At 45.1% G+C, this 19,773-nt stretch overlaps 1 protein-coding gene across 2 annotated transcripts in view; it reads right to left on the reverse strand.

Moving 5' to 3' along the window:
• The window catches only part of si:ch211-207d6.2 (SRC kinase signaling inhibitor 1), a 186,294-nt gene that overhangs the window by 50,811 nt on the left and 115,710 nt on the right, over nt 1-19,773 (reverse strand). For both annotated transcript variants that reach the window (XM_063461399.1, XM_063461398.1), the window contains exons 6-11: nt 8,770-9,046; nt 7,976-8,252; nt 1,760-2,080; nt 791-886; nt 511-548; nt 247-416 (exon numbers count right to left, since the gene is read on the reverse strand). In XM_063461399.1, the coding sequence (XP_063317469.1) occupies nt 247-416; nt 511-548; nt 791-886; nt 1,760-2,080; nt 7,976-8,252; nt 8,770-9,046 (1,179 nt within the window). The remainder of the gene's footprint in view (nt 1-246; nt 417-510; nt 549-790; nt 887-1,759; nt 2,081-7,975; nt 8,253-8,769; nt 9,047-19,773) is intronic.

Raw genomic sequence — 19,773 nt, forward strand, 5'->3', positions numbered from 1 at the left:
GGGGGTCTGATTGTTGAGGTTTTCTCTGATTTCTCTGTATGTAAAGCACCTTAAGGCAACTATCGTTGTGATTTGGCGCTACATAAATAAAACTAAACTGAAGTGAATTGATTTGGCTTGGGGCGCTTTGAGTTGTCAGTAAGACAACATAAGTAGTTAAAAAGTACACGTCAATATTTACTATTATTATTAACAACAGTATTACTTGTGTTGCATTAACTGTAAATAGTGAGCAGAATTGAGTACCTGTAACTGTCTGAGTTGGTTCAACTGGAGTCGCAGCTCACACACATTCCTCTTGGCTGACACTAAACGCTGTTGCATTCTGCTGTCAGAAGCAGGGGCCCGAGGAGCTGGATGGATCGAGGTAAAGCTGTCAGTCAAAGCAGCAGGATTCTGAGGCTCAGATGATACTCCTGAAGGGCAAAGAAATTGGGTTTTTTTTTTCTGAATTTTCACACCATGAGATACACTCATAGTGGCAATATGTACATTTAAGAAACCTCTCACCAAGACTGTTGTTTATAAGGTTGCATTCTGGACTCTCACTGAAAAACACAGAGTAAGACAGACAAAAGACCTAAAATGACTGTTTTAACTCAGGTTTATATCGTATACAGAAATAATCTTACTTTATGAGGTAAAGATCTGTTAGTCAAACTAATATTATATTTGATTAAATTAATTCTTGTTTTATACACATTGTTATTTTAAATACTACCAACAACAAACATAATAAATGTAAGAATAATTAATATAGTAATTGTCAATATCAGTAGATGTTACAGACCTGACAGCATCCTTGTCTCCTGGTCCTACGGACAAAGCGTGGTGCACTAGCCCTGCTAGACTGGCTATCTGCTCCTCCATGGCTTTGATTCTCTCACTGATAAATAGGAATACATACATTATATCCATCGTATAACACTTATATGAACCATGAGAACAGCTTGCCACCATGCAACTGTCATAATTTCGTTTAAGCACCATTTCCCAACCATTGGTCTCATGATTCTTTATATTGGAAGGGAAATACACTCCAATATTAGTGGATGAGAAATTTTGAGAGCATCCTGGTAGTTCACCCTGAGTCTACATCATCAGGAGGAAGAAAGGTGCACATGATCAGCCCTAACCATACACTTTATCAAAAGGAACAGTTGAAGCTTAATCTTAAAAACAACTCCCCTCTCCACTTCCTCACTGGTCACTTCCCCATTGACACTTAGTTTAGCTATGAATCTGAGCTCCTTGTGCTACCTACTGATCATACTTGAAAAAGCCTTAAAGGACAAAATAAGGTTAATAATTTCATGCATTTTGTGACTTAAGTGGGGTCAGTTTTGCAGTTACTGAGTGTCAGATTTTCAAACTTCTACCACGTAATTTCGACCTAGTAACAGAAATATCTCATAGGACAAATGCGAGATAAGTCGTTAGTTGTGTATTTAATTCAAAAAGGGCAACATGTCATGTTTTGTTCTTGTAGCAGAGTATATCTGGGCTGATTATCAGCTACTGGTATAATCTATCACTATAAGCATCCACTGAGTGTAATATAAGGACTATTTTTGTGATGCAACTGGCTAAACATGGAAAATAACTGAACCCACTACTTAGTTATCTTTCTCATACATTATGAAAGACACAAGAAAAGTTGTTCTTTTTTGTTGTTTAAAAGAATATCTGTGATTTATGTTTTCTGTGGTTTTGTCATAGGCGCAATGCAACAAGGCAATTACTCTGGCTATCAGCTCACCTTTGGGCATTGCTGGCATTCATATGGCCCTGAAACAGTCTCTCAGTTTGTCCGAGAGGACTGTCAGCAAAAACAGATGAGGTGGAGGATGAGGATCCACTTCCTCTGCTTCTGCTTGTAATCTCTAGTGTAGTACTGTTATTGTCCTGCCCCAGGGACTGGCGAATCAGTGACTTCTTCTCAGGAGACACTAGGCCCACACCTCCGATGATTTGTCCACCATCAAACATCCTGACTTCACTGAGTCTGTGAGGGGAACTAGGCGGGATTTTGGTTCCCATTGGGGGAAGCTGACCGCCAGCATACTTCCTACTCTTCCGCCTAGAGAAAGGAAAAGCAGATGGAATAGAAAATGAATGTATGTACAGCAGTGTAAAACCCACATACAATATGGTCCTTTGATAAACTGATAAATAGATGAAAAATCAATTCATCAAAGTCTCTAATTTCTATCGTAGTTTTCATCTATCGTAGTTGGTAGTAGAGCAGATCAGCTACTAATCGGAAGGTTGGTGGTTCGATCCTTGGCTTCCCCAGTCTGCATGCCAAATATCCTTGGGCAAGATACTAACCCCGAGTTGCCCTCCGATGCGTTCATCGGAGTGTGAATGTGTATGAATGTAGTTTACGTTGCACTTGAGTTTAGAAGTGCTTGTATGAGTGGGTGTGAATGGGTGAATGAGGCAGTTGTATAGAGCGCTTTGAGTACTCCGGGAGAGTAGAAAAGCGCTATATAAGAATCAGTCCATTTACCATTATAATAGAGATGGATATAATAGCAATCACAAAATCCAGAAAAAACCATTACATAGTTAGTTATTACAAGTCATCAATTGAGTTTCATGTCATTGATTGAAATAAATATTTGTTCCCAATCTTGTAGTTGGTCACCAGGTTTGCACACATCTCAGGAGGAATTTTTGCCTACTTCTCTAACTAACTCTAAATCCTTTAGGTTTCTTTACTACTGCCAAGCAAGTTGAAGCTTCAGCTACCTTCACAGGCTTTCTACAGGATGGTCTGGAGGAAAGAGCTTACATGGAGCTCTAGACCACTGATTTTTTTTATATGACAAAAGCGATTTAGACAAACAAACAATTTTTTTTTTACAAAGAACAATATAGTATACACAACTGCACCAAATTGTGGATTATTAAACATTATGTCTCTCCCTTCTGAGTCCCTGTCAGTACATAAATTAGTAATTGATGAACAAATTGATTTAGTTTGCTTTAAAGAACCCTGGTATTAAATCCAGTTCTTTGTATTCTTTACGGCAAAGAAAGACACGGCTCAAAGTGGTCAAACTCAAAAAATGATCTTTAATTTTACATATTCCGGAATATGGAGACCGAGCAGGCACACAGACACGCCAGCCAAAGTCTCAAGCAGAAACAGGAAGCCAGGTTATTTATATTCTTCCTCTAGACGTCACCCACACTTTAAATTTCGATCAAACACTCTACTTAGTTTCACTTTCTGCTCCTGTGCTCTGCAAAAGCATGTCGTTTCCTGTCAGTACTCTTAGCTCAAACTCAAGGCTGGCCCTCTCTTATACATAAAACAATATAATCAGCAAATAAGCATTAAAAAGATATATTTAAATCTCAACACTGGTTAGAGCAGAATAATTATGCTAGTTCAAATCAAATCAAATCAAATCAAATCACTTTTATTGTCACATCACATGTGCAGGTACACTGGTACAGTACATGTGAGTGAAATTCTTGTGTGCGAGCTTCACAAGCAACAGAGTTGTGCAAAATACAATAACGTAAAACAAGCAAAATATAAAAATGGCTGATCTAAAAAGTAATAAATATATGTACAATATGTAAAGGTATATACATTACTGAATGTGTGTACTAAATATGTTTTTCTACGTGTGTGTGTTTGAGTGTGTATATAGTATGTATATACATGTTTTACAAATGAAATAAAGTAAACAATAAAATAAGATATATAAAATATACAGAGGTTGGTATGTGCAAAACAGTGGTATTTATATACAGTATGGAGTGCATAATGTTGAAGTTCCAGTAGTGAGGGTGAGGTGTCTATGACGTGTTCAGCAGTCTGATGGCCTGATGGAAAAAGCTGTCTCTCAGTCTGCTGGTACGGGACCGGATGCTGCAGAACCTCCTTCCTGATGGAAGTAGTCTGAACAGTTTATGGCTGGGGTGACTGGAGTCCTTGATGATCCTCTCCGCTTTCCTCAGGCACCGCTTCCTGTAGATGTCTTGGAGGGAGGGAAGCTCACCTCCAATTATCCGTTCAGAGCACCGCACTACTCTCTGGAGAGCTTTGCGGTTGTGAGCGGTGCTGTTGCCGTACCAGGTGGTGATGCATCCAGTGAGGATGCTCTCAATGGCACAGCGATAGAAGGTCCTGAGGGTGCGGGGGCTCATGCCGAATCTCTTCAGTCTCCTGAGAAAGAAGAGGCGCTGCTGCGCCTTCTTCACTGTTTTGTTTATGTGTAGTTTAAATGAATCAATAGCCTTGAACCACAAGCTAAAGAGGGTGTGGCAGCAATCTTCCACTCCATCTTACAAATCATCCAAAGACCCACACAGAGTTTTAATTAATTTGAAAGCTTGATGCTTAGCCTTGTCTACCCTAACTGGAAAACTTTAAAAAAAAAAAAAAAAAAACCCCAACCCAAATCCTCTTTTGTCTGATCATTTCCTTATAATACTTAAATCTCCAATAATGGGTTACAAAGCAGTGGAAAAATACATTTCATCACAGTAGATATCTTTCTCAAAGGACTGTAACTAAGTTTAAGGATATAATTTCCCCATGTGCCAACACAGTGCCGAGCAGGTACTTAAACTCTACTCCCTAATATTTTTTTACAACTTCAATGCATATTTAATTTTCTGTAATATATTTATAATTAGAGCTATTTGCATTTATTAGAGATATTTTGTTAAATTTTGTAACTTTGTAATATATTCTTTTATTTAGTTCAGTTTATTTAATTACTGCTCTTTTCATTTTGGAGCAATTGTCACCACATCATTTCCTCTTCGATTATTAAGGTATTCTGATTTTGATTTTGATTCAGATACTCCTGGAAGAAATATAATCCAGTTCAGTTCAATTTTATTTATATAGTGCCAAATCGCAACAACAGTTGCTTCAAGGTGCTTTAAACTGATAAAGACTCCACAACAATACAGAGAAAACAAATAAAATCCCAACAATCAGATGGTCCCCTATGAACAAGCACTTTGGTGACAGTGTAGAGGAAAAAAGCTCCCATTAACAGTAAGAAGCCTCCGGTTACCTACGTTCAGGGAGGGGCGGCTATATGTTACGACCGCCTGGGGGTGAGGGAAGGAAGACAGGACAAAGACATGCCAGGGAAGAGACCCATAGATTAATAATAGCTTATGATTAAAAGCAGAGAAAAAAGAGCAGAAAAAAAAAAGAGTGAAGAAGAAACGCTCGGTGATAATGGAAAGCCTACTGCAGTGTAACTAAGGGAGTATTCACAGTAACCTGATCCAGCCCTAACTATATGCTTTATCAAAAAGGAAAGTTTTAAGATGAATCTTAAAAGTAAATCCAAATCCAAACTGGGAGCACATGGCTCTGCCTCCCATTCTACTTTTGAATACCCGAGGAACCACAAGTAAACCAGAAGCCTGAGAGCAAAATTCTCTACTGGAGTGAGAAGATATTAAGCGGCCTTTAAGATAAGATGGGGCGTGATTATTCAAGACCTTGTATGCAATGAGAAGGATTTTAAATTCAGTTCTGGATTTAGATATATATCTGAGCAATAAAGCTTATGAGTAGGAAACACTGTTGTATCTGGCCTGCGTTATGCACAAAAATAATCAATTGAGTAAATTACTAAATTAATACAATCCATGTAGAGATTTGTTTTCCTGTGCCAAAACTTGTTGATTATATGATTTTTGGCCAGGCCTGCCCTCAACAGCAGACACAGGCTGTACATTCACTTTAAAATATTTGCTATATAAAAGACTTACAGGATGGCTGGGTCTGATGCTTGAGTGATATAACATCACCAGTGCTGGGAAGGTTACTTTTAAAATGTATTCCACTACAGATTACAGGATACATGCCCCAAAATGTATTTTGTAACTTATTCCGTTACATTACGTTACTCAATGAGAGTAACGTATTCTGAATACTTTGGATTACTTTATATATTATCATGCTTTTTACAACTACATGAATGTACTATTGCTGTGTGATTTATTACTATTACTGAAGGTTACTCGCTATATCAATACCAACTAGATGTTTAATATAAATGAGTAACAGTAGGTGGACATTAGGTAAGGCTGCACTTTTTGCAGCAATCTCGTATAGAAAACTATTCCGGGCGTATATAAAACAGGTCTGTGGCTCCGAACTGTAGTAAAGGGACCTCTGGCTAATACGTCGGGTTCATGTCGGGCTTGTAGCCGAAAACTAGCTTTACTTTGTTGTCTGGGTCAACTTTGCTAGCGCGAGCGAGACAGAGAGAGGCGCTGAAAGGCTGCTCCAACGGAACTTATTGTTTCGGAGGAAAACACGAACACAGTGTACAGTCGAGTCTTAATAACTTACTTACAACTGGGCTCGTCAGGCACTCTTTTTGTGGCTGCAGTGGTTATTATTATTTACATGCTTCATACATGCTATGCCTTTACCACACTGCCTATCGTCTTCATATTAAATAATTTGTTGAATAATACTTTTTAAAAATATTTCTTCATGTCATTATGCGGGCCACAATAAGGGGTGACATGTGCCGCGAGGTTAAGTCACACGCATTAGAGCCTCTTAATGCGCGTTTTGTTTAGGTTTCCACCAGCGTGGAATTACCAGAAAAAGAGAGGGCATAGCCTTATGAAACAGGAAAATACCGCGGTGTAATCCATTTACAAATTTCCCCTTGTGGGACAATTAAAGGATTATTCTATTCTATTCTATTCTTATTTCAACAAAGTAACTGTATTCTAAATACCACCTTTTTAAACGGTAACTGTAACGGAATACAGTTACTCATATTTTGTCTTTTACATACGTAACGGTGGTACATGTATTCCGTTACTCCCCAACACTGAACATCACACTCAGATAGGCCTTGCCCAGTCAGCTCCTACTTGAATTTAATTCAGTTTTGTGCCAAATCACAACAATTGCCTCAAGGCACTTTCTACTGATGGATTGCAAAATGACATGTTATAACTGTCAGGCCACATACCCAAAGTGACTTTTCTATTTCTTTGGTTTAGCTAACCAAAGAAACGGTGTGGCTGTAGCTCAGGTGGTAGTGCAGGTCATCTGCTAATTGGAAGGTTGGTGGTTTGATTCCTGGCTGCTCCAGTCTGCATGTCAAATATCCTTGTGCAAGATAATAACCCCAAGTTGCTTTTGCATGCAGCTATCAGAGTGTGAATGTTAGATAGAAATCACTATATAATAATCAGCTCATTTACCTACATTTGCATTACTGGAAAAATGTCGAACTAAAGATTACATTGACAAAAAAGTGTGTTTTTTGTGTGTTTAGATGTTTCTTTTATATGCTGCCCAATGCCTGTAGAAAACTGTCGGGTAGTCCAGTTTACTGAAGAACACCTCAGTCTGTCAGGTTAAAACAGTCAGGCGTGTTTTCGTAACGTAAACGCTGGTCCTCCTCTCAGAGCCTACGCTCTATCTGCTATTCACGAACAGAGATACGCAAGTTTCTCTGTGACTGCAGCTGTCAGTCAAAGCTGTTATGATGACGTTACACCCCAATTTAACATCACCGCGGTAGGAATTAGAATCAAACTTATGGGAAAGGAGACCCCTTGGACATAAATCAGTGTGATGAGAACTATTGATAACAAAAGAAAGAATCTTTGGAAAAAATTTTTCTTTTTTTTCAGTCTGACCCCAGTCCCATCAGCTAACATGGAGGAGGCGGGGTTTATGACCTATACTGTAGCCAGACACCAGGGGGCGATAGAGACGTTTTGGCTTCATTTTTGTGGAGCTGTCGCGTCGTCCATGTTTTCTGCAGTCATTGATGCTGCCCAATTAAAAATGATCATTTTTAACCCATTATAAGAACTATATCTAACACATGTACCTAAACTGGTACAGACTGTTGCCTCCTGGTTGCTGCATACACCCAAATGGTGCAGAAATGAAGTATTAAACTTCAGACATTTCCTATTGCATATGTGTGTAAATAGACAAGTATACCTGTGGAGGGAATGGGTCCTGTCCTCTAGATTAGATTGGCTCTCTCCATAGCCCATCAGGGGTTTAATGGAGGCTCGGTACCGCTGCAGCCCTGCTGGGATTCCTAGGACTCCAACATTCACCACATCTGTTGCGAGAGATGGAGGGGCACTGCACTGGGAGGAGATGCTGTGGCGACCTATTCCATCCTGCAGGGAAGCGCAGTAGGAGTCTGGATGTGGTCCTCCTTCACCACGCACCACCAAGGCCATGACCTTACTGCTGTCAACGTTCTCATCTGACACATACATGCATTTACACATAAACACACTGTCACTTTAGAATGTGGAGCAAACACACATAAAGAGTAAAAACACAGCCAGTGGTTATGTTTCCAAGAGTGTAGTGCAAGTAAAATCAGTTCAGCATTGTACAGCGGGTTGCCATGTGGAACAAAAAACAAAAAAAAATGCAAAAAGCTCAAATACACACACACACACACACACACACACACACACACACACACACACACACACACACAAACCCCAAACATTTAGACATTCTGCTTAAATGTGAAAATAAAGCTAGTTTACACAGCAGTAACGAGGTTTCTGATTATCTGTGTGTATAGCAGCGGCAGACATTGACATACAGCATTCATGAGAGATGGCTTACATCATTACAACTAATCACAGCCCATAACTTCTTCCCTTATGTCACAGCAAAGGGAAAAAAAAACACTTGCAGTAGTGACTCATTGTTCAGTAGGAATCAGCTAAAAAGCACATTCCTACTGATCAATGAAGGAATCTCACCAGGCTTGACATCTCTCCTCTCCATGATGGCACTGCTGGTGCATATAGCACTGGATCGTCCTGCTCCCGAAAGGCGAAGTGTCTGTGCTAATGTAGTGCTGGGGTCCCGCACTCCCCCACTGCCCCCTCCACCATATGCCACCCTGGAAGGGGAGGAGGGCATAGACCGGGCCATGGGTGGAGACATGGAACCTTGCAGGCTTTGGAGGGTGCCACGACTGGATGATGACAAGGTGTGGACTGGACTGTGACTGCCATACAACACTTCTCTGGGGATCTGAAGAAAGTGAAAAAAGTGCTCAGAAACTGCACCATCACCACAACTTAGAACCACAGACGCGGGGGATAGAGCACTTTCCATAACACTTCATTGACGACTGGAGTCACATCAGCCTGTTTTAAATCAGCAGTGGTGGTACAATGGTGAAAAAGCCTGGACTCAGTTGACTCAGTTGCAAACTATAGACGCATGTCACATCTATCTTTGTTGTCCAAGATCTTTGAAAAAGTTGTTTCTATGCAGCTCACCGACCATCTGTCAACAAACAATCAGTTTGAGCCATTTCAGTCTGCTTTTAGACCAAACCACTCCACAGAACCAGCTTTAATCAAAGTGGTAAATGATCTGTTGGTAAATCAGACAATGATTGCACTTCAGTTTTATTACTGCTAGATCTAAGTGCTGGTTTGACACTGTGGATCACTGTATTTTACTGGATAAACTTGAACATTTTATCAGCATTTTTATCGGCATGTATCATGGCTGAGATCCTACCTGTCTGGGAAATCTCAGAATGTTAGTTTTAAAAATGATCTCTCTGAGACCTGCGCTGTGAGGCATGGGGTCCCCTCAAGGATCTGTAACTGGCCTATTACTGTTTTCTCTCTATCTGCTGCTTCTTGGTCTTCTTCTATGTTATTTTCATGTAAGCTGTGGTGAGAATGAGACACGGCGAGTCCAGGGATCACACGTTTGAGCCATTTTATTGACTATTTATCACACCACAACACACACCAACCTCTGAGTCCCCGTGTTTTTAAACTAGGCGGGCGTGATTAAGGATGCCGTGCAGGTGCGTCCGCCCTCCCTGCACAGCACCGCAGACCACGCCCCACCACATACCCGCATCGCCCGATTGAGGCCGGGGAGCCATCTGGCCGAATCTACTCCCCCACCGCGAGTGGGAGAGGGAATCAGCCATGACAGCTGGCGCCCCCGGGCCCCGGCCAAGCGACGGGGAGGTGCGAGTTCAGGTGGCCGCCCGCGAATCCAGCGGCGCAGGTGACGCTGGGTCGGAGGTCGGCCCCGTGGCAGGTGCACCCAGCGCGGCCGGCACAATCGTGAGCCCCAGCTCTCAGGCGGCTGGGCAGACGTGCGGCGGCTGGGCAGACGTGCGGCGGCTGGGCAGACGTGCGGCGTCTGCCGGCCTCTGGTGGTGGTGAGGCCGGTCTGGCGAACACGGCGATCTCAAGCGTGGCGCACGCCTCGCTCGTCAGCTCCAGTCGAGCAGGCTCCCCTGGCACAGGGACCTCCGGCTCCTTGCACGGCCCCGCCGTCACCGCCGCCGCTCCCGGCTCGAGCAGCCCCTCGCACGGCTCCTCGGTCGCCGCCGCTCCCGGCTCGAGCAGCCCCTTGCGCGGCTCCTCGGTCGCCGCCGCTCCCGGCTCGAGCAGCCCCTTGCGCGGCTCCACGGTCACCACCACCGCCACCGCCACCGCCACCGCCGCCGCCGCCCCCGGCTCGAGCAGCCCCTCGCGCGGCTGCTCCCCCTCCTCCGGCAGGCGCAGATCCCCGCGCGCCTCGTCTGCCACCTCCGGCTGCTGAGGTGCCTCACGCGGCTCCTCCACCGCTTCACTGTCCTCGGGACACACCTGTGGGGGTGGCGCCCAGGCCCAGAGCAGCGCCGCCAGCTCCCCAATTCTTTCCAGGTGGCGCTCGGACCGGTCCCGTAGCTCTTCCTGCTGGCGACGCACCTCCGCCGCCTGCTCGCGCTGGGCGGCCGCCATTTCGGCCACCCTCTGGGCCAGCTCTTCCCTTCCCTGGCTCCAGTATGGACCCGCCGTGCCGGCTTCTGGGTTTCGGCACCAGTGTGGTGAGAATGAGACACGGCGAGTCCAGGGATCACACGTTTGAGCCATTTTATTGACTATTTATCACACCACAACACACACCAACCTCTGAGTCCCCGTGTTTTTAAACTAGGCGGGCGTGATTAAGGATGCCGTGCAGGTGCGTCTGCCCTCCCTGCACGGCACCGCAGACCACGCCCCACCACATAAGCTTTCACTGTTATGCTGATGCCTGCAACTATATGATCCTTTAACCATTGGAAACTGTGCTCACTTGTCCAAACTGGAAGCTTGTCTATCTGCAATTAGGGGCTGGTTATCTGATCATTTTCAGCTTCTTAATGCTGATAAGACAGATTTGATGGTCATTGGACCACAAAATTTCACTTATCTTCGCGTATTGATTATTGTAATGGTCTCCTTTCTGGGTTACCGAAGAAAAGTTGTAGAGGTTTACAGACGGTACAAAATTCAGCTGCCCACATTTTAACCAAAATAGGGAAATATGAACACATTACTCTAGTACTGAAATCTCTTCACTAGTTGCCTTGTAGGGTTCGAGCAGATTTTAAGATCCTGTTGCTCACCTACAAGACTTTAAATGGTCTGGCGCCTTCATATCTCTCTGACCTTTTGCACCTTTATGTTCCATTCAGTGCTCTCCAATCTCAGGGCAGAGACATAGTCACACCAGAGTTTACTGGTTTCAGGTGCTGGATGCCAAGCACTGTTGTTCACACTGGTGCACACTAGTACTGCTGGGTAACCCTCACAATTGCAACATGATACTTTTTTCTGCTCATTTAGTTTAATTTCATGTTTTTGTTCAATCACCTTTTATGAACACCCCCATTCTGAGTGAGTTGGGGATTCCTTCCTTTTCTGCTGTGGAGTCCTTTTTGGTCAGTAGTTGTTTAACAGGTCTGAATATGCATTTAATTCAAAAGTGTTTGGCTGATCCCAACAAGTCAGTTTCATCTTTCAGGCTTTGATCATAAAGCACATGTAATGTATTAATGAAACTCAGTCAACCTTCCAATGAAAATCAAGCGGAAATTTCATCATTTCACCAAACCCCAAGAAGTGTATAGCTGAATTTTAAAAGTACTTCCAGAATCAGAAGAAGCTTTATTTGTCACATGCAGGTTGCCCTGCGGTGAAATGGGACCCCCCTCTGGGCTGGGGCCCTGGCCGGGCCTCAGGGGCTTGGGTCCTGGTTGGTGTGTTGCCGAGGTTGTGGGCGGGTGGGTGTATGGGGGCCCGGCCCTGGCGCGGGGTGCCGCCGGTGCATCGAGCCACCTGGGGGGCTCTTCAACTGGTGGGGGAGGTTGTCACATCTTGCAGGAGCTTTCCTCTCTTCAGGAACTCTCTCTGCAGGAGAGAGTGGTGGAGGAAGATCTCAGCCTGGGCGTCTATTATCTTGTGTAGTCTGGAAGATGAGTGGATGATAGGGTGGGTGCAGTTTTCTCTGTGGTGGGGTCGGGTGAATTGTCCCGGGCTCTGTGGGGCCGGGGGGCGCTGCTGCACTGGGCCCCGGTCCGGATGGGCCTGGGCCCCCTTTCCCTGGCGGGTTGCACAGCATGGGGGTGCCTACTGGGGTCAGCGGGGGAGCTGGCCCCAGGGAGGGGTCACTTGCCCCTCCCTTCCTTCCCTCCCCATCTCCAGCGGCCTCCCTCTTCCTGCTCCACCACAATCACCCACACATGCAGGGCCTTGGGGTAGGGGTGTGTCACCAGGGTGCAGAGGAGACATCCCCCCCCTCTGTCCCCTTCTGGCTGCCTCTGCCTCAATTTTATCCCACAACTTAGACATTCACATTACTCACACTCTCATTACACATACATATAGGATCTTGGAGGTGGGCACGCTACACGGATTCCAAACTACCATCAGGGTGTACACCTCACCCCTGGCGTCGTTGCCCACCTCTCAATTTTAAATACATGTAGACATTGAGGGCTAGCAGGAGGGGCTATATGCTTACCTGCTGCTCTGGCAGGTGGCTCCATGCCCTCCTGGGTTTTAAATGCACCTTAGAACACACATACATCAACAGTACATATGAGCGGGTGGAGGGAGGTTTGGAGTCTTCCTACACCCCCGTTCTCTGCGGCCTGCTGGAGCAGGGGGGCTAGGAGGAGGAGTTGGCCGTCCGACTGGGGTCTGGTGTATGGGGCCTCCCTGCTGCTGCGGAGTCGGGGCGGTCTGCTTCTCCCCACCGCAGGGAAAAGGGTTACACCACCTGAGTCTGGGTGCAGTTTCCCCCTCCAGGGGCAAGGGTACCTAGACTCGGGGCTTAGAGTACGCTTGGGGAGTGTGATTGTGTGTACAGCGTCTCTCTATGTCTGTCTCCACGTTGGGTGAGTGTTGAGCAATTGTATATGAGAGCATGAGGGTGGGAATAGATGTTTGTATCTGTGTGTGCCTGTTTGTCTGTGTCTATATGTCAGGTTGGGTATCAGACGCCACCTCTCTGAGGACATCTCAGGCCCTCCAAGGTTTGGAGGCCCATCTCCCCCCACCACTTCCCCTGCCGGTGGCGGACGCCCTCAGACATCGGTGCGTTGGTGGTTCTCTGTCTCCGGGGGTGGGCGCCCAGGTACCCACCGGCTCACTCCTTGGCGGCTGCTTATTGGGGCCTGGAGCCTGGGGCTCGCTCGGGCCACTTTAGGGATGGGGTGCCCTCGGCCTCCCGGCCCGGGGCTCGGCCACTCAGGCACAGCTGGCTGCCGGCGGAGCTCACGGGCACGTCACTGCAACCCCCCCTGGCTTCTGCTCCGCGGCTGCTGAGTGACCCCTCATCTGGGACTCTCCTCAGCTCTTTCTGGGATAGTGGCGCGGCTGCCCCTCTGTTGGTCTTCCTTGGTCTCTTGTGTTCTGGGGGCCTCTGGATGTCTGGAGTCTTGATCTCCTCCATACCTGCTTCATGCCCTGGAGGTCGGGGCAGTGGCCCCCCACACCCTCTAGCAGATCATTACATGAAGGAACCTTTTAAAAACAAGCGCGTTCATGCTCACAGGTGTACACACGGGTGATCACACACACAAATTACACCCTTTTTGGCTCCTACCTCAAAGCACACTGTGCGCTGTCGATCTCACGTGCTGCACAATAATGTTTAATATTTAGTATTTACTGTCATATTCTCATATATCATTGTGATCTTGTTTATTACTCTCGTTTTCTTCTGCTTGCTTTCTTTTTTCTTTCTCAACAGGTGATCCAGGTGATCGATATATGTATTTTTTGTCTGCTTATTCTGTTGGTTTTTGTTTTTTGCCCTTTTTCCCCGTCCCTCTTCTCAGGTTTTTTTCTTTCCCTCTTTCTTTCTCCACATTCTCTCCTCCAGTCAAGTCTGTCCCGTATTCAGCAAGTGAAAATAAAATAAACAATAAAAAGTTGAATCAAATGGACCATTACGGCAAGGCTGGGATGGTCCATTTGGTAAAGTAAATCCGTTGGGCATCTTTCTTCGCCTTTAGACAATAATTCTGATGGCAAAAGAACCAAACGGGACAGGTTAAAAAAAAAAAAAGAAAAAAAAAAAAAAAAAGAAATGGGACCCCCCCCCCGACCTTACATACACAACACAGACATTACATGGGGATACAGGTCGGAGATTGGCAGCGTTGGAGAGAAAAAAAAAACACTGAAATGTACATCACAATGGGAAAGTACAAGAGGAAAAAAAGAGACCCCTTCTCATGCTGTGCTTCCATGGTAGGACAGCACGAGAACAGGAAACAAAAAAACTCCTCTGCACAAAAAAGCACATAAATGTCCACAGCACAACATTGTGAAGACATAACAAGCCATAGGGTTGGGTGTTGGGTGAGGAGTAATATGAAGCGAACCCAGCAGCCGCCTCGCACGTCGCTATCTTCCCAGCGCCACACGTAGACCCGCCGTGTTCCCCCACAGGAAATAAGCATCGAAGGCGTTTGGAAAGGGAAGGGGGATGAGTGTTTGCTTATCAGTGTAAGTGTATGTGTGTGCGTGTCCATAGTTCAGCAGAGACAGTGTCCTTCGCCCTGCCAGGCTAAGTAAACAGTCTACCAGCCAACCCAGGTGGCCTTGCATGGAATGGGAAGGAACAGTCTCAACACACTCGTTATCAGGGAGTTTTTGTTCGGCTCCAGCCTTGAGCACAGCTGGCGCCGGAGGGGTAGCCGCATTGTGATGGCGATTTTGTTTTCCAACAACTCATAAGAATTTCGAGCTGTTTTTTAGCACTCCGACACTGGTCTCTCCATCTCCCGTTGTATAGCTGCCAGCTTCTCCATGATGTTGTTTACCTTTAATTCCGTGGTCTTGTCACTCTTTTGCTCACAGAGCAGATTCTGAGACCTCACGACTGCAGCCAACTGATCCGTGATGTATTCCAGCTTCCGCCCATAGGTGTTGATTTGAGCAGATTCTTCCCTGATGTGTCCCAATATCCGCTCAGAGATGTTGTTCTGAGTATTCACTGCAGCTGCAATCGTCTCCAAGCTCTTAACCATGCTGCCGTCCATGAGCCCTTTCTGAGAAGCCGCACCTCATCCCGTCGTAGATATCTTCAGCGTCCTCGATCGACAGTCCCACCAGGCACACGATCCTCCATTTCTGCCACCCGTCCATCATGTATCCGGCCGGGAAAGTCCCTCCAGGGCACTCGGGCTCTCCCAAGCCTAGACTTCTCGTTGAGAAAAGGGTGTCAATAGCATTCAGAGACCATTCCATTTGATAAATGGAATTTTTATGTTTTTGTGAATTCTGGATACATCCTTACATAAAATATGTATCACTCACTCAGACAAACAAAAACGTTCCTGACTCTGGGTCTTAAGAAAAAGAAATAATGTGTAACAAAGAATAAGTAATCTCAGCTAATTAAAAAATAATAATAATACAAACGATACAAAAATGTACCAAATACCAAACCACCACCCCAAAATCTCACATACAAACATTTACTGAAAATGTTGAAAGTATAATTGTGCCTCTTTGTCCTCAAGAGAGGTAAGTGTAAATATAATGTAAATGGCAGCCAGAAATATAAGTGCAAGTTGCAAAGCCATAGCAGATATGAGCCTATCTGATGAATCTGTGTGTGTCTATCATGAAAGTCTTTAGCAAATTTAGCTGAATATGCATGGGTCACAATGCCAACATGATCAGCATTACAACTAATGTCGTCCCACTGCAAGCTCTAGTCACAAGTTTGGTTTCTGCCAGCAGCTACATATCAGATGAAGGTATTCCTAGATATAAAAACATATGGTGTTATGGTATTGTCAATTACTGAATGGAGAATATGTCAGTGAACAAGTCATTTCTGAAACCAAATTATAAGCCAAATAATTGTGCAATGGGACAAATGAGTACAGATTCCTCCACCTCCATTTTTCTTTAATCCTACATATTAAATTTCTTTACAAATTCTCAAATATGAATCTTCTCATGGTAAAGACCGATTTGTTTTCTCCATTCTCCATTATTGTCTCAATTCTCCACACTATCAAGTGAAACAATAAATAATGTGTGCATATTTTGACTTAGCTCTGCATGACCACAGTTAATATTCCTATTGTTGTGCAAATAAGAGATGCATATTAGTCTATGTGACTGAGTAGGTGGCACAACTCAAAGCCAAGTCTTTATTTGAAAAGGGCGTTGATCTCTAAACCTACAAAGAGCTGGCATGCCAAAACAGATGAACTGCCAGAAGTTTAAAAATCCAACAGGTTGCTCTCCTTTTGTCCAGACCAGTTACACAAGGAGAGCAACCTGTCAAACAGATGATTGTTCGAGTACAAACCGAGTTGACACAGATTCCCAGCAACAACAAAATATTCTTCCAGCTATGACTCTGCCCTGACTGTCTTTCACTTCACCATTCAGACATCCAGTACTACTTACTTGACTTCAATTATTTCCCTCTACACTTTCTCTAACACTAACCCAAACCTAACATTACCCAAGTTCACCCTACAATATAGGAACCTCAAACACATTTCTCTCTCATGAGTAATGCAAGTACGGTTAGTGGCATGTTCCCAAGTCTGAGCATTTGTGAATGTAAGACAAACAAATCTTGGAATGGAAAAAAGTGTTTGTATGAATGTGTGTGTGCCTGGATGAATACGGCTTGTAGTAGGAAGTGCTCAGTTAGAGTAGAAAAGCATCATATGAGTACTTGTCCACTTGGGGATTCAATCCTTGGCTTGGGCAAGATACTAACCCCAAGTTGTTCACTGATGCATCCGTGGGAGTATGAGCATGTGTAAATGTTTATAGAAAAAGTGCTTGTGTGAATGAGGCATGTGGTATAAAGTGCACCAGAAGAGTAGAAAAGCACTAGTAGCAGAACTCATGACCAAGTTCATCTGTGAGTTTTATCAGTGTACAATATTCAATTATCCAATTAGTTGGAAAATTATATTAAATAGTTTTAGAATAGAATAGAATAGAATTCAACTTTATTGTCATTGCACATGCACAGGTACAGGGCAACGAAATGCAGTTTGCATCCATCCAGAAGTGCTTTAGCCGTGATATAGATATATTACAATATATATTAGCAATAATATAGATATGTAAGTATATTACAGAAATGGGTCTATTATGGTATGTTATAATGTACACGGTATGAAGTATGTTATGAATATTCTATAACTATAAGTATGTACAGGCTGTAGTGAGTACAAGCTATGTACAGGCTATGAACAGGATATAAATATGAAATAAAAACTATACAGAAATCTGAGATATACAGTTATACAGAAATGTGAACTATGCAAGTTATGAACAGTTGTAGGATTAAAAATTATCATATGTACAGAATGATTATTTACACAGAACTATACAGTAGTGCAGTTAAGATAAGTGAGATATGTGGATAATTTCTGCAGAGGCTATATAAAGTGCTAGTGGTTGTGAGTGGTGGTTCAGTCCATGTTATTATTGTGTGTTTGAGGGTACGGTTGTCCATTGTGTGTGTGTGTGTGTAGGTGGTTGTGGGTGTGTGTATGTTCAGTCCATGTGTTAAGGTGGGTCAGATGTCAGGAGGCAGAGTTCAGGAGTCTGACAGCTGTGGGGAAGAAGCTGTTCCGGTACCTGGTGGTCTTAGTCCGGAGGCTCCTGTAGCGTCTCCCAGAGGGCAGGAGGGTGAAGAGTCTATGTGATGGGTGACTGGAGTCTTTGATGATTTTCCCAGCCCTTTTCAGACACCGCTTCCTGTAGATGTCCTTTATGGCAGGAAGTGGTGCTCCGGCGATGCGCTGGGCAGTTTTCACGACCCTCTGCAACGCCTTCCGGTCCGAGGCAGAGCAGTTCCCATACCAGACTGTTATACAGTTGGTCAGGATGCTCTCGATGGTGCAGCGATAGAAGTTCACCAGGATGTCTGAGGACAGGTGGTTCTTCCTCAGAGTCCTCAAGAAGAAGAGGCGCTGGTGAGCCTTCTTGACCAGCTTGGAGCAGTTGGTTGTCCAGATGAGATCCTCGGAGATGTGGACTCCCAGAACTTGAAGCTGTTCACACGCTCCACAGCCGTCCCTTTAATGTAGATGGGTGGATGTGGGTCAGCATTCCTCCTGCAGTCCACGATGAGCTCCTTGGTCTTCTCGGTGTTGAGCAGCAGGTTGTTTGTGTCGCACCACTCAGCCAGACGATCCACCTCCTCCCTGTAGGCGGTTTCATCGTTGTCACTGATGAGGCCAATCACCGTGGTGTCATCTGCAAACTTAATGATGGTGTTGGAACCATCAGCAGGTCCGCAGTCATGGGTGAAGAGGGAGTAGAGGAAAGGGCTCATCACACAGCCTTGTGGTACACCGGTGTTCATCGTGATTGTAGATGAGCAGCGGTTATCCAGTCGGACCTGTTGGGGGCGGTGGGTCAGGAAGTCCAGTAACCATTTGCAGATGGTGGAACTGATGCCCAGGTCTGTCAGTTTCCTGATGAGTTGTGAGGGGTGGATTGTATTGAATGCTGAACTGAAGTCTATAAACAGCATTCTGGCGTAGGTGTTGTTGTTGTCCAGGTGTGAGAGGACAGAGTGCAGTGCGATGGAGACTGCATCCTCTGTGCTCCTGTTCTGGCGGTATGCGAATTGGTGGGGGTCCAGGGTGGGGGGGAGACAGGATTTGAAGTGTGCTAGGACCAGCTGCTCTAAGCACTTAGTGATGATGGGGGTGAGTGCTACTGGGCGGTAGTCATTGAGGCTAGATGGGTTGGAGTTTTTGGGTATCGGGACGATGGAGGTGGATTTGAAGCAGGCCGGTACCACAGCGTGGGCCAAGGACAGATTGAATATGTCTGTGAGCACTCCTGCAAGCTCCCCAGAACACGTTCTGAAAACACGCCCGGGGATGCCATCAGGACCTGCAGCCTTGTGGACATTGATCCTGCTCAGCACCGCTCCTACATCGGTGGGGGAGAGAGTCAGAGGTTGGTGGTCTGGCGTCATGTCTGTTTTGGTTGTGGTTGTGGGGTTCCCTCGCTCAAAACAAGCATAAAAGTTGTTGAGCTCGTTGAGGAAGGAGACATCAGAGGATGCGGGGGAGGGTTTGGTGGTCCTGCAGTCTGTAATGGTTTGGAGTCCTTGCCACATGTGTCGGGGGTTGGAGTTGGAGAAGTGTTCTTCTACCTTCTTTTTATAATGGCTTTTTTGATCCCCTTCTTTAGATTAGCCCTGGCTGTACTGTAGGCGTGTGCATCTCCTGACCTAAAAGCAGTGTTGCGGGCTTTCAGGAGGAGACGAACATTCCGGTTCATCCAAGGCTTCTGGTTGAGGTACATGGTGATCCGTTTCTGGGTGGTGACACTGTCTGTGGTTTCGGAGATGTAATCCAGTACAGATGAGGCGTACTGGTCCAGGTCTGTGTTGGTGAACATATTCCAGTCTGTGTTTTTAAATCTGTCCTGGAGCACTGCGTCTGCCCCCTCTGG

The sequence above is a fragment of the Pelmatolapia mariae genome, linkage group LG18, assembly GCF_036321145.2.
Source record: "Pelmatolapia mariae isolate MD_Pm_ZW linkage group LG18, Pm_UMD_F_2, whole genome shotgun sequence".
Taxonomy (NCBI): Eukaryota; Metazoa; Chordata; class Actinopteri; order Cichliformes; family Cichlidae; genus Pelmatolapia; species Pelmatolapia mariae.